General features: G+C 40.1%; 1 protein-coding gene across 7 annotated transcripts in view; it reads left to right on the forward strand.

Moving 5' to 3' along the window:
* The window catches only part of PPP1R9A (protein phosphatase 1 regulatory subunit 9A), a 120,698-nt gene that overhangs the window by 102,237 nt on the left and 3,693 nt on the right, over nt 1-14,768 (forward strand). For 2 of the 7 annotated variants that reach the window (XM_015853603.2, XM_015853602.2), the window contains exons 12-19: nt 92-249; nt 825-1,125; nt 5,720-5,816; nt 5,910-5,987; nt 8,841-9,039; nt 11,408-11,527; nt 13,360-13,383; nt 14,573-14,755. In XM_015853603.2, coding sequence (XP_015709089.1) covers nt 92-249; nt 825-1,125; nt 5,720-5,816; nt 5,910-5,987; nt 8,841-9,039; nt 11,408-11,527; nt 13,360-13,383; nt 14,573-14,755 — 1,160 coding nt within the window. The remainder of the gene's footprint in view (nt 1-91; nt 250-824; nt 1,126-5,719; nt 5,817-5,909; nt 5,988-8,840; nt 9,040-11,407; nt 11,528-13,359; nt 13,384-14,572; nt 14,756-14,768) is intronic. The other 5 variants (XM_015853604.2, XM_015853605.2, XM_032443143.1 and 2 more) reach the window with 5 other exon arrangements.

The raw sequence follows: 14,768 nt of genomic DNA on the forward strand, positions 1-14,768 counted from the left end.
TCACTTGCAGGTCGTGTTTTAGGATAAGGTATTTAATTCCAAAATATATATATTTTTACTAATAACTTGTTTTAATCATGTTTTCATACAGATTTCAATGAGGCAGTGCCAGAAACAGAGAGGCTGGACTCAAAAGCTCTGAAAACCCGAGCTCAGCTGTCAGTGAAAAACAAGCGGCAGAGGCCAACTAGGACGAGGCTCTATGACAGCATCAGTTCAACTGATGGAGAGGACAGCCTTGAACGAAAGGTGAGAAGGACTCTGCCCTCTCTCTCAGGTTTCCTGAGGAATGCTAGGTTGCCCCTGTAAGTCTTTTCATCCTCTGTCTTTGAACTTGCATTTTAGCACAGGCAGTATTTATTCCTCTGTGGCTAGTATACTGTGACTGCACTTGAGAGAAGCTTAAGACTCCTTTGAGTCAGCACACCTGGGTTTGTGGTTGGTTTTGGTTGTTCTTTTTTTTACATTTTCTTTTAACAGGAATGCTGGGCTTTCAGAAATAAGTGTGCTTTATAATGTAGAATTGGTCTTTCAATACATGCTGGAGGTGAAAAGAGCTTGAATCCTACTTTTCTTTATTTGTTAATTGTTAACATGATTGATATGATATTTACTCATTGTTTTATCTGATTCTGACTTCTGCTTGAAAGCAAATATCAATAAACAACACTATGTGGCATTAAAAGGTAATTACATGAATTGCTAATGTGTTTCTTACAAATAAAAGAGTGATAATGAATAAAAGAATTGCATGTTCAAAGTGAACCTTGCTCATATCAGTTACTAAATGGTATAACCTGCTTTGTAATCTCTTATGCCAACAGCCATCAAACAGTTACAGTAGTCCCATGCACATTACAAAATCACCACTGCCCTTATGCATGAGAGCATCCTCACCAGCATCAGATTCTGGTGCTTCCTCCCTCTCCCCAGTGGCTAGCAGTGCAGCAATCTCCCTTGACAACCTAACTGAAAACCAAGAAGAAGAACAGCACCACAAAGGAGGTGTCCTTTCCCTGTGTGCTCGGGGAGACACTCCACTTTCCTCTCCTTCAAAATCTGGGCACAGCTCTGAAGCATCTCCTTTGCATCATCCAGCTGGCAGGAATGTTTTGCAAGACCAAGGTATTGCTATTTTTTTGCCATAAGTCGGTGAATCCTTTTGCTTATTTACATCTACTTTATGAACCGTTGTGTAGTAGAATCATAGCAACTAGAACCACATCTTCTCCTAACTCCTTTTATCTACCTGGACATCAGAAAATTACAGCTGACCTTGTATGATGGTATAAGAACTGGGTGAAGTTAGAATGAGATCAGGAACTGCTTCCTTCTTTTTTATTTCTTTCTTAGAACTGAAAAAGACTGGGAGAAGATGCCTTTAAGAAAGTCTTTTCTGTATGTTCCAAAACACAGTATTATTGGGCCTCAGTCCATTTTTGTGTTACAAACATGATTAATAAATACACTGTACTTATGAGTGACGTGATTTTGGCACTGCTGAATGCTTTTTTTGGAGGGTTGGAAAGGAGCGTAAAGCAAAAATAACAGATTGTAGTTTTTAATTGCTGAGAGACGTCAGACTCTAGGGTAAAACAAGAGGTCAGTGGCTATGGAGTCCATATTTATCAGAGAAAAAAATAGTTATTTGTTAGAAAGATTGGCAACATTGTTATTAATTCATATTATTTAAATGGAAGCTTGATGAGACATGATACAACCATACCTAGTTGGGGTACATTTTTCCAATTCTTGTCTATTCAATGCATTCATAATGTGAGGCTTGCTCCAAAAGTACTGCCTCCTATTTTATGATGTTACTCCCTGACATCGGAAGTGGGTGTTCGTAATATGGCAGTAGAGGTTGAAACATCCCATCAATATTCTGTTACAGTTTGTTGCTGTGCAACAGATGTCAGCAGAGGGGCAGTCGGGCAGAATGGTAACCGTCATGTAAGTGCATGTGAAGTAAAGGCGTGGAATTGAATTCCTCCATCTAGAAAGAATGGCACCCATTGACATTCACGGATGCTTGCTGAGCATTTCTGGAGACCCAGCAGTGAATGTGAGCCCACCGAGGTGGGGGGTGGTGCATTTCAGCAGTGATGACAGTGGCAGTGGGTCTCCTCCACTGATGCAGTTTTTTACGAATGCTACATGCAGACTCTTTTTCATCCCTGGTGAAAACACACAGCTAATGGTATTGACAGTGTTGAAGAATAATGTTTTGTAGCTGACAATTATCACTATCAAATAGTGCTATTGTGCTCTTTATGTCTGTTGTAGTTTGCATGTAAACAAGTAGTAGGCATTACTTTTGGAGCAACCTACATGCAGTACTGCACAGAATTTTGAGCCCTTCAATTCAAATGTCCTATGAAGTCAAAATTAGCAATTTAAAGCATTTTAGCATTCTTGCCCATGCATGGCATGTTCTCTAACTATAACTTAAGCTAAAGTACATGATAAAATTGCTTCTAAGACTGCAGAAATAGGTTTGGGTAGATTCACAACAGACTTTGGTTAAGTGGAATTAACTGAAATAAAGCACAGATTGCTGAGGATTGTTCTCTATCTCTGTAAATGGAAAGACTTGCCATTAATTTTCAACCTGTTTTTCTTAATCATCATACAGGGCTTTCACAGAGACTCTTAAAATACTGATCCAGTTTTGTTGATTTTGACATAAGCTAATATATGCTGACGTTTATATATATAATGCAATGTAATATATGCTGAATTCTGATATTCCTGATCTCATTAAATAGTTGCTAATTGTACAGTTTTTAATGAATCAAAGTTAAATTCAGAGCCTGAATTTTACATCTAAAAAATATGAATGTGGACATAAGAACGACTTCCTCAACTCTTATTTCGGCGTAGGCATGTGATTCCTTTATAATGGGAAATCTTAAATCCTGCTTTTACATCTTATGTATGAAAAATATCTTGATAAAAATGTGATGGAGACTAGACCTTATATTTTAAGAAATAGGTTATTACATTCCACCCACCGCGTTGCTCTTTCCTTCCCAACTTAGGTCTGAAAAATAAGCTGTGTCTAAATAAGGAAGGGTGTCATGGTTTCCCTACTGTGACTGTTACGTAAACAGCCAATGCTTTTGGGTGTATCCTGATCCTAATGGGTACACAAAAGTTAAAATAGAGCAATTTGCTTTCAGATTAGGAATTTACATCTAATAAGTCCTACGAAAAAGAAATATCCTAAAGCAGTTGTTCTGCCTTAAGTGTCGTAGCAATACTATTTTTATTATCGTTGGGCTGTCAAACTCCTACGTTGCAGAATATGAGAAGAGCCACTGTATTCTGTTGTGTTGAGTTAGTTGGTTTTGTAGATAGAAAGAGAACACATACTTGTGGTCGTTGGTCCATTGGTTGGACTCTGATTAGCGCAAGTGAGGTTCAGCAAGCTCACAGTTTGTTTTCTCATAAGTTCGAGTGCTGTGGGAAGAGCTGAAATGGCAGGAGTTCCATTGCACTGAGAAATGCTGAGGAATTTTGCTTCTTTGTCTTCTGAGCATGACCTCTTCATGCAGGAACATGATTCATTTCTTCAGTTCTGCTTGCTTTCTGCAACTTCATTTGACAAGGCAGTTGAGGTGACCTCTGTGGGCCATCTCTAGTTGATGTGGGGATGGCTTCAGCTGTGCTGTGACCACGGGACAGAAAGTTGCATCTGGACCCTTTTGCTGATTACATACAACAGGTCTGGGAGGCTGAAAGTGATGGGTTAAATGGCTTCTGTATGATTGATCCTCAGGAACCAGAATTCCCTCAGCCACTTGGAAGAACCTGAAGGAGGCAGGGAAGGTGCTGCTTTCCAGGGTGGTCAAATGTCCCTCCTGCCAGGGCAGGGTCCTGCAGACCTAGTTCATGTATGCTGCTGTGGGCTAAGCAGTGCATGCCTGCGTCTCTGCAAGCCCAGTAGACTGAAATCTGTACTTGTTGCTGGAAACAAGCCCATCCATCTTCCCCTGTATTTCATGGCCAGCATGAGTGCTTTTCACGGCAAGTCCTCATTACTCAAAGCACTCTGGCAGGGCCCACCTGCATGTCAGTGGGAGCAAAGTAATAAAAAAGCCTGGCAGAAATCAGATGGAGTTTGTACCCGCCGTGTGTTCCTGCCAAGCTCTGCAGAGTGCTTCTACCACAGGAGCAGAACCTCCAGCTACTAAATATATTATTTGCCTGCCACAAAGTTAACGTATCTCATAGTTTCATTTGCTTTAAGATGTTTCTCAGAAAAGCCCTCTGCCCTCTGGCTCCCGTACACCACTTGTCTGTGAGTGCCAAGTGTGAAAGGAAGCTTTGCGATCTTTAGTTCTTCAAAGTAGTGCTTTTGACAGTGGTTAGATGAAAAGCATACATTAAAGATGAAAGAGGAGCCATAAGCAGATCTTTGAGAAGAGAGAAGTGTGCACAGTGTAGAGGCGATGCAAAGTGTGCATTGCCTAAGGTTGCCTATGGCTTTTTTTTTTCCTCATGGGGGTCTTTTGTGTGTTTTCTTTTTTTAACCTGAGGTTGCTTGTCAGTAGGGCTGGTATTAGTAGAAATAGTGTACATGGCCTTTAGAGCATTAGTATCTCAATAATAGTGATCTCCATAATGATTCATGAGTCATTTCCGCACCGAACGTTCTACTTGGATGAAAACTTGGTAGGACAGTATCCACAAAGCAATGTACAGAGTTCCTCCGTGCACATGGTTTACTGTCCTGTGGTACTGTGGGTTAATTCCGAGGGTTTAATCTTTGTCAGCCCCCTTAGGAGAAATCCACAAACACAGCAGTGCTTTTAACCAAAGCCACTGTAAATCTGAGGTCATATTGTAAAGTCACCAAATTACAAGTGACGTGAACGGCTGACCTTCATTTGCTTCCTCCAGGAGATCTGGGGGCATTCTTTCTGTTGAAGAATCACAGAAACCGTGCCTGCATTTTTCATTTGGTGCGTGTTTTAGCTGCCATGTAGATTTCACAGGATGTTTTGGATACTTTGAGCTGTTATTTTGACTCCGTAGCATCTTGCAGTCTGTTCCCTCTTTAGCTTTTAACAGTTTATGTAGAAGAGTTCAGAAATCAGTAGAGGGCTAAAAGCAAATGTATTAACTAAGATACTACTTTCAGTTCTTTTTTTTTTTTTTTTTAATTTTCTTAGTGGAAATTGTTGGATTTCAAGTTAAATATTCATTTTAACCTAGATATTCAAGCTAAGCAGATAACTATTGTCTGGTTTGTCCATCATAAAAAGTACCTTCTGCTCCAAACTTCAAGGAAGGGTTTTTGGCAATCATTTTTGAAGGAAAGCGTAAATAACACATGATTTCTGTGAAGGCAGAAATAGCAGCCACTGCTGAGTTTAAGAAGGGATTTGCTGTAATGTTTACCTGCAGGTCTTCTCTGTTGCTCATCTTACAACATATTCATTGAAGCTCGACCAAGGTTAACATTTTTCATTTACGTTGATTAAAATAAGATTTCCCCGTGTGTATTTTCAGGTTCTGAAACGGTTAATTTTCTAGTGCTTTCTTCAACATCTTCTTGAGAAGAATGCACCCAATGAAGTTGTGTACTTACAGATGTGTACGTGTATGCATACCTAATCCTGAACAGATAGGCAAACTGTTCTGGAGGGATGGAAAGTGGAATAGTTATCAGTAGCAATTAAAAATAATAATGTACATTCTCCCGTGTACAAATGTATCCTAGATGGTGCCACATGTGCCCAGACAGCAAGAACTACTCCCCCTACTATAGGGCATGCAGAAAAACTAAAGCGAAAACTTGCAGATCTCGGGTAAGCATTCGTTACTTAAAATATTACTTTTATTTAAAGAATTAAAAATACAATTTCAAGGACATTCTCTAATGTTTTCCAATATTGTTGTAGGGCTCCCTTGCGAAGGAGTTCAAACAAGGGCAAGAAGCGGAAAGAGAAAGAAGCTTTTAGGGTGACCTGTGGCATTAGGTATGGGTAAGAGATTGAGGGTGCAAGAAATGGCAGGCCAGAAACATTGAGAAACAGTAATTTTCCTAGAACTTGAATGCTGACAGTCCCACCACCTTCATAGAAATAAATGTTAAGCCTTGAGGCAACTTCTTGAGCTTACAAACTTAGATTTCTTAACTAATGAATGGCTAACCAATAACCTAAAAATACTTGGAGATTTTCATCACCACTGCTATTGCATCTACTCATTAGATTTGCAGAAGTAGGTAATTAGAGCTGGCCTACAAGGTGCATACACACAGACAAACACTAAGTTATTAATAGCCTTGATTCAGAAACCTTGACACGATTCCACATAGTTGGGAGGAAAAGCCCCAAGAGCAAGGTTGAGCAGCAGATACTCCCTGCAGCTTCACTGTGCCCACTTCAGGAATGCTTTCAGAAGGTTTTATTTCCGAAGATGAACACTGTAAGCTGAAAGCATGTAGAAGAAATGCAGACTGTATCAGTCACGTCACCAGCTCTCAGGCAAGGAATTTTGAATTATCTGTGAGATTTGATGAGACCACACCATCGGCATCTGGCCTCTGAATAAATAAATGAGCATTCACAATGGCAGGAAGCAATCTTATCTACAAAGGATGTTGTAGATTTTTAATACAGGTCTCCTTGTTCAGTGATGAGTCTGACACAATCCCATCCAGAGGGGCCCTACTTGGCTCCAGGTATGAGAGGCAAGCGTTCAGGTACATATCAGAAGTGCTAAGCAACTGCAATATATTCTGAAAGTCCTAAGGTTGTAGCAATTCTAAATTTTTCTGAACAAAAAATAATGCAAAATAAAGCACACACGATGAAAGAAAGCAAAGTTCACAAGTTCATATTCCAAAAATGTATGCATTTGAAAAACTGTAGCAGCTTGGAGAGCTTTGCTGACAGTCTGACACATGGAGTCCCAGGGACAAGTCTCCTTAAAATCACAGAAGCAGAAGAAATGTTAGACTTCTGACATAAGCCTTCAGGCATACTGTACTGAATTGCAAGTTTCCTGTTCTAGCACAGCATACACTCATATTCTGCACATATCTGGCAGGATCTTCGGTGATCTTATAGCAGTCAGCATCTCTGTGCTGGTGTCAGAACAAACTGTAGCAGTCATTCTGCTGCTTGCAGTGTGCCTTTCAGTTAAGGTTCATTGCTGTACTTCCGTACTGAAAAAGGGATTTGTTAAACACACTGCACCTGTGCTTAGTTGTAAGGCAGCTAGCGCCCTTAGCAGGGCATTAACACCAGGTGGCATTTAAGTACCATACAGGTTAGGGAGAAGGAAAGTACACTTCTTTATAAGAAGCATCCTCTACAGAACTTATGTTCCTGATACCCTCATAGTACATTACTGGTGTTAATGAAACACAGCAGATATCTTCCTTAGAGGAAGCAGATATCAGCATGGGATGATCAGTTGCTTATGAGACCCTCTGATAAATCAGCTATTTGCACTGTTTGTCACTGAATATTTCTGAGTTTGGATGCGGTTACTAGAAACAAACTTCAATACTACTTTGAAACTCAAAATTCATGAGCATTTATAATCCTTGCTGTGCTTCTGTAAGCTGAAATGTTGTTGTTTCAGTGTAACTTTTTAAACACCGGTTGTCACTTCCTTTGTTAGTAACTCCAAAGAATTTGCCTGAGAAAAATCTGAGGATGTTTTCTTTACAGTCCAAAGCTGTAGGAGCACTTTGAAAGAAGGAAGATGATGATGAAAAGACAGCATCCTGTTATAATTATCTTTGTCCATTAGAGCATTAGAGATTGATGTAGAATTAGTCACGCTGTCAGATATATGTTGCAAGCATTATTTTGCCATTCAAAAACAAACAAAAAAGGAACACCAAAAAACAACTGAAAATGTGTAGAAGAAAATCCTGAATTATTTCTGAAGTCTACCACTGATGTTAAATATATAAACATATTCCCCTCTTTTAGGTAGAAAGCACATACTCTTATATTCCTTATCCTGGAGCTGCAGGTGATATGGACAATGTCGTTCTTTCTGTCTTCTTCAAGCAGTACTGGAGCACAGGATACATTTACATTTAAGTAGCCAAAGGGAGTGAGGATTCAGTCCTGCCCTGCTGCCTGGGGGCTCTGGCAGCCTCCGTTTCATCCATATAGCAAAGAAGCTTCCCAATACACAGAGCTTGTTATTAAGTTCATAATGATTTAGAAGCTGACCATAAGTTAGAAGCTGAGGGAAGATTTATATACTGTTACTATGAAAGGATGAGCTGATAATATCAAATGTTTATTTCTTTTTTTTTTTTTCCTTTAGTTGTATTTTTAATATTTAATTCAAACAAACAAATGAAAACCAACAAGATATCTCTCAGTATTTAGCTGTTGTAACAAAGGCACATCTATGTAGGTGTGTGCATACGCACCTGGTTCCTTCTGCCTGTGCTCCAAATCCAAGCCAGGTTTGTCAGGGAAGCAGAGCCTGCCTGGGTCAGTGCTGAGTCTGACCATGCTGAGATACCAAGCCCTAGTGGTACCAGCACTTCATGAGGCTTCTTGACTGGAGCTGGTTCACAGCAAAGCACAGGGACACAGGCATTTTGTGCAGGCATCTGTCTCCATTTGCTATATGCGTGTTATCTGAGAGAGCTAGAGTTAGAAAAAGAAATCAAAAAACCACACTTTTTCCTTCTTTTGTTAGAGATTTCAAGAATGCTGTTAGCAGCTGCGTGCCACTGTGGTGATTAGTCACAGTTACACAGAATGTCATTTTTTTGTACAATTAACTACCTCTGTAGCATGTTTTTGTATTCTAGACTCTAACACAAATTCCTGCTCCTTTCTCTTACGCAGGACCACCAGAGAGATGCTGCAGAAATCAGCCAACAGTAAACCTTTAACAGAACGGTCCTCCTCTCTCCCACACTGTGTACCATTCACACGGTATGGAGAGGGTGGCAAGGGATCCAATTCTTCTAGCAACCTGCCGTCACCTACCAGCTCAACAGAACCTTCCTCTGAAAACATAAGCCCAGCTAAAAAAGGGTCAAAGGTAGAAAATAAGAGCTACCTTATTCCCACTGTGTTGAGTGGCATAATTGGCTTCGTGTTTCTGGAAGAAGAACGGGCCAATATGTTAACACTACAATAAACAGTGCATGGTGTTCATTGTACAGTAAAAGCTCATCTGAACAGAGCATCTCCATTATTGTACCATTCCACATTCTACCTTTTTATTCTGTCTTTCTCTTAATGTACATTAATTCAGTAAACTAACCGTGGTGTGCCGTACTGTAACAAACACGAGTGGTGCCGGTGGAAGTTAGCATTTGGATCCACTGGACAAATGCTAGATTTGTGTATCCAGTTATAGATATGTTCTTCTGCATTCTTCAGGACTGACTGCAGGAATACCTACCTGTTCTTAATGTAATCAGATGAGATGTTTGCAAGTGAAGAAATGCTGTATGCTGTCAGTCATTTGCCTTTTTCTCCCTCAGTACTGAAATCTGCTTGTCTTGCATGCATGGATGTTGGATTTAATTCTATATATGAAGATGCTCAAACTATAAATATGAACTACTGCAGTTTAATACAGCTGTGTGATTCCTTTCTATGTGCATGAATGTTTCAGCATGATAACTCATTATATAACCCTTAGTTATAGTACTGTACTTGCTTTTTCTTGTGTATTTTCACTTCTGGAAAGTATTTCTCTGCCTTTATCCTTTTATAACTTGTAACAGTTTCCTTTTTGCATTGCTCTGGTAAGAAGAAACAGATATAGTGCTCAGTTTTAAATACAGGAATTTGAATCAGTTAATCAGCTACTCAGTTTCTTTTGATAATACAGATGGGGGTTAGACACGCAATCCTGATCATGCTGTTAAACAAATACTGAGTAAAAATAATGTTGAAATGGGAAAAAACATCCCTTCTTACAATTGCTGTTAAGCTGTGAAAGTTGTTTTGTTCTGCGTTCCTTTGTCCTGCTCTCCCATTATTAGTATTATTAGCAGGCCTCGGCTATCTTGTGTGTTTCCCATAGACAGTGAAAAAGGCTGAAGCTAATCATAAATGTGAAACATACACAAAAGAGAGGTGAAATAAAAATCAGAATAGCTGGGAGGAAAAAGGTGTTCTTCATAGAGCAGGAGGTGGAGCTGTTGAACTCATAGCCTGAGGATGCCATGCAAGCTCAAAGTGTTCAGATTTTCTTGTCCTCTGTAAGGAGATGAAAAAAGCAGGACGTTAATTCTGAAAGTAGGTATGAGAAAACTGAAGAGCAGGGCTTCTCGATTGTTTCTTGTCCTCTGTTAAGTTTGCAAGCTCTTAAATTTCCCATATCTATGCTGCTATTTAGCAGCGCAATGCCTCTATTTAGTTGGAATACCATCAGACATCACGAGGACCAACACTTGGTGTTCTTAGAAGACTTATTGTTATGAGAGAAAATACATCAGATTTGGGGAGAAGGGGGAATAAAAGAATAACTTCTTTTATTGTTCTTTTTGGTTTCGATGTTTGGATCCAATTTTAAAAACTGAATGACAGAGGTGGATCAAACTTGTTACTTATTTAGATGATAGAGGAGAAATTGGAGGTCAAGAAAGAGTTAACAAATGTCCCTGTATTGTCAGCTGTCTATTCAACTGAAGTGAAATTTCATGGTGACTTGTTTTAGATTTCAGTTGTTGTGGTTCTCAAATCCAGCTTTTCCACTTTAAAGTGTTAATTTTTGTATTCTTCTAGTGATCACTTTGCTGCATTCCTGGAAAAAGGCGTATACTCTTGCTATTCTTTGCTAGAAGATGTGATGCTTGTTATTAAGTTCCTAGGGGAAAAAAAAAATATCTTTGTTTTGTGGTTATTACTTCACTAATTAACATTCAGCATCCAAATGTATCTTTTGCTTTCAACTTCATTTTTTCTAGAAGGATAGGGAGGAATCAGGAATGAGTTCACGAGATGTTCTCCCTGCTCTTTTAATAGCAGTTTTCACTTCCCTCTGCCGATTAATCCTCTGTCCTATTCTTTGTACTACTGCTATGCTTGTCCTAAAGATATGAAGGACAGCAGCGTGTTATTGATCAACCAGTGAAAGCAATAACTTAGCTCCATGATGATATCTGATACCCTAAGTGCAAGTCTATGAATTGCTTTCACACCACTTTGCTACTTACTGAGGCATTAAGCTGGCAGAGCAGTCTCTTGAGGCACGCAGTGGTAAAGCATAAAGCATGTTCTATTAATCATTAGCAGTACAAAAGATTAAGCTTCCTCGTGTGTATTTTAACTGGTTGGTAAGCGATTGAAATCACTCCTGAACTGTGCCAACCTGGAAGACAGAAAAGCAGTTACCCTTTTAGATGCACATTTGAGATCATTTGTTTATTCTAAATTATCTTTTTTCCCTACAGAATTTCACGTTCAACGATGACTTCAGTCCCAGCAGCACAAGTTCAGCTGATTTGAGTGGTTTAGGAGCAGAACCCAAAACCCCAGGTTTCTCACACTCCTTAGCACTATCGTCAGATGAGGTATGTTGCTGCAATTGTTTAAGGTGGGAAATGATTGTCTTCTTTCTCCTACAGCATTTGTCTTGATAATGACTCAAGCAATGAAGGGATGGTTTTAGGCAGTATAAAGGGAGAAGTAAATGAATTAATCTTGGCTTTAGTATTTTCATTTTTATTGTTCATATAATAATTATTTTAAACAGCTGGCCTATGGTATTGCTGTAGGATTGTTACGCATTGTTGTTAAATGCAGCTGGTTTCTTAAGAGCTGCTCTATCCTCATGCATTTCAGTACACTGTTCCTGCGTTCTGTATGTGTACGTGTGGACCTATGTATACATGCACTAAAATAGACATAATTGAGACAGTTTTGAGATGATAAAGATGCAGGGTAATTAGATAAACATGGTTGAAATGTAAAGCACCTGCACCTAGACTATTTTTACCATGATGTATTAAAATAATAATGACCAGTACATGCAGTTATTGTTTATTCTGTACCTCAGTGTGTATATAGTGATTAGAGTGTGTATGTGTCAATCCAGTTTGCATTCTTTGTGCTTGCTTTGCACATACACAGTGGATTTTGAGTTTGATTCTTCAACCAGGTGGCTTTTGACCTGTGATAATGTGAAAAAGCATTCCCAACCCCATGAATTAGCAGCAGAATTAAGTGGAATATAATATATTGAAAACGCATTTCTAAGATACTTGTTGTTTGGCTCAATTGTCAGTGAAGCTGCGCAGTTTAACAGCTTACTGTACCTCCTGTGCACTCAGGAAACCCATATATTTGTCCTCTTAGAAACGCTGAGTAAGAACTTTGTATTTTTCACTTGCGGTTTGAGCCAGGGGTTTTTTTTTAGAGAGGAGGAACTTCAAGAATCTGTGGCTTCCTTTTTTTTTCAGTGACAAGCTTGTGTTATTACTGCTGTCACATCTTGCACAGGTTTAAAGAATGAGAGTCATTCCATGCCAACCCTGTTTGCCAGAATGGAAGTCTGCAAGGCCAGTTGTTCTTTAGCGGTTACTTACTGCAGATTAGAAGGGGTAAACATTTAGAAGAAACAGAAGAGTAGTAGATAGGAGACTGCACATACTGTAAATTACTGAGAACAGTAAAGAGATCATTTATACTTTGTTTAGTATTTATACTATCTTAATAATACTTTTCATTGTTTTATCATTTTCCTTCCCGTTTTATCAAACATTTTATTGTGACATCGCCCTGTTCCCACTGTAACTAAGCAGAGCTAGGAGTTGGAAGATGCTTTCATTTGGCTTCTTTCTACTTGGACGCTTCTAAAATTCCATGCTTGAGCATGTCTGTAAAAATGAACAGGTTTTCTCTGTACTCTGTATTGTACTGAGTTGCACCCAGGCATGGTGAGGTTGCCTCTTGGACCTGATGTAGTGCATTGCTGCGAGTGTTCTCTCACTCATGGTTCTTGGGCAGACCTCATGTAATTATTTGAAGGAGAATGAAAAGAAAGGGTAGAGAGGGAACCCAGGTCCTGTGGTCTCTTGTCTTCTAAGTAGTTTTTGCTCTTGCAATTGGAGCCATCAGGCAAGGTCCCACTGGTTCCAGTGTGCCAAGACCAGGAGCTTACGGGGCTTCACTGGCACAATCTCTGGCTTAGCTGCCAAATCCTGTGTGTGCTGAGCTTTCAACATAACCTCTCTTTTTCTGGAAGTAATTTTTTTTCTAAGAAATCTCTCTGTTTTTTGAGTAGCCTTATCTGTTTGCAAATCTTGGTGCTACCCTTGCCCAAACTTTTACATGCTGTTACATGTTCTGTATTTTGTTTCTATAATGCTTTTCTTTCCCATTTCTTTGTTGCTCCCTCACTCAGAGCCTGGATATGATTGATGATGAGGTGAGATACCAGTGTGCTGTTGTGGTGAACTGTGTGACCATCGCGTGGCAATGTACTGTCTCATTTGCAGTTTTGCACTTCTTGTTTCACTGTGTTGTGTGGCAACTCCCCTTGTTCGAGCGCAACACACAGTTGTCACTGGCTCCTCCTGCCTTGTCTTCAGCTCCCCTCTCCTTTCGAGGCCATGGCAAATTGCAGCTTTTGTGGTATTTTGGAAGGGGGAGGAGGGCTGGTGCCAGAGCACACCCACCAGGCCAAGCATCAGCTGCACTGAGGTTCTGCTGGCTGCTGGAGAAGGAAAAGATTGTGCTTGAACTGTCTTTTCCCCATCCCTGAGAAATGGATGGCCAGAGGCTGAAAGAGCTCCCAGCATCATCTAACCCAGCGGTAAAGCTGTTCTAACAGCAGACAGCTGCAGCAGCCTCTAGCAGCTGCTGTGCTGGCCAGGATTTCCACAGAGTGGCTTTTGTTTCAAGCCCCACCAGCTTTCCCTTGGGTGGAAGGAAGTGACAGAGAGGACACTGAGGGCTGAAGCAGCTGAAGGCCCACCTGCCTCTCCTGGTGTTTTTTGTGCTCTTCTCCTGGGCAGCACAATGTGTGGAGAGCAGGGCGGAGGCTGTGGGATTGCTGTGTGTTCCTTACTGTTCCTGTGTCATCTCATAGTCTTCTATAGGTAACATCAGTCTCGCTGGCTGTTTGGTGTCACCACTTTAAATTTCTGAATGGTTTTTGTGAGGTCTTTTATGTTGATTTGTTTGGTTGTTTTTTTGTTAAATTTCTTGTTTTGCAGCTTAAATACACAATAAAGATCAATGAATGTACCTGGGAAGTGGATTGCAGAATACACTTTATTCATTATAAGCCTTGTAACTTGAAGGATAAAGATCTTGTGAGGGAGTGGGAGCTTCATTTGCTTAGATCTGTGCCACCTGGCCATTTCAACCCATTTGGATTAAAAGAAGTGCCAGTTCTTTTCTCCTGTTTATAAACAGAATCTTGTTATGTACCTTGCATCAATTCTTAGATACCTGGTTAGATACAGATGTAATGCAGCGCTGTTAATTTGTTGTTACAGTAGTATAATGGTGGTAGGGGTACCTCAGTTCTGACGCTGCTAGTTTGTGCAGAAATATGCTGCTGGTGGTCAGTGTTACCCTTTTAATAATAAGACGGTCCGTTTTTGTCACAGATCCTCGATGATGGACAGTCTCCAAAACACAGCCAGTGCCAGAACCGGGCTGTTCAGGAGTGGAGCGTACAGCAGGTTTCCCACTGGTTAATGAGCCTGAACCTTGAACAGTACGTTTCTGAATTCAGCGCCCAAAACATTAATGGGGAGCATCTCCTTCAACTGGATGGGAGTAAGCTTAAGGTAACTGATGGAG

Source organism: Coturnix japonica, chromosome 2, assembly GCF_001577835.2.
Source record: "Coturnix japonica isolate 7356 chromosome 2, Coturnix japonica 2.1, whole genome shotgun sequence".
NCBI classification, from domain to species: domain Eukaryota; kingdom Metazoa; phylum Chordata; class Aves; order Galliformes; family Phasianidae; genus Coturnix; species Coturnix japonica.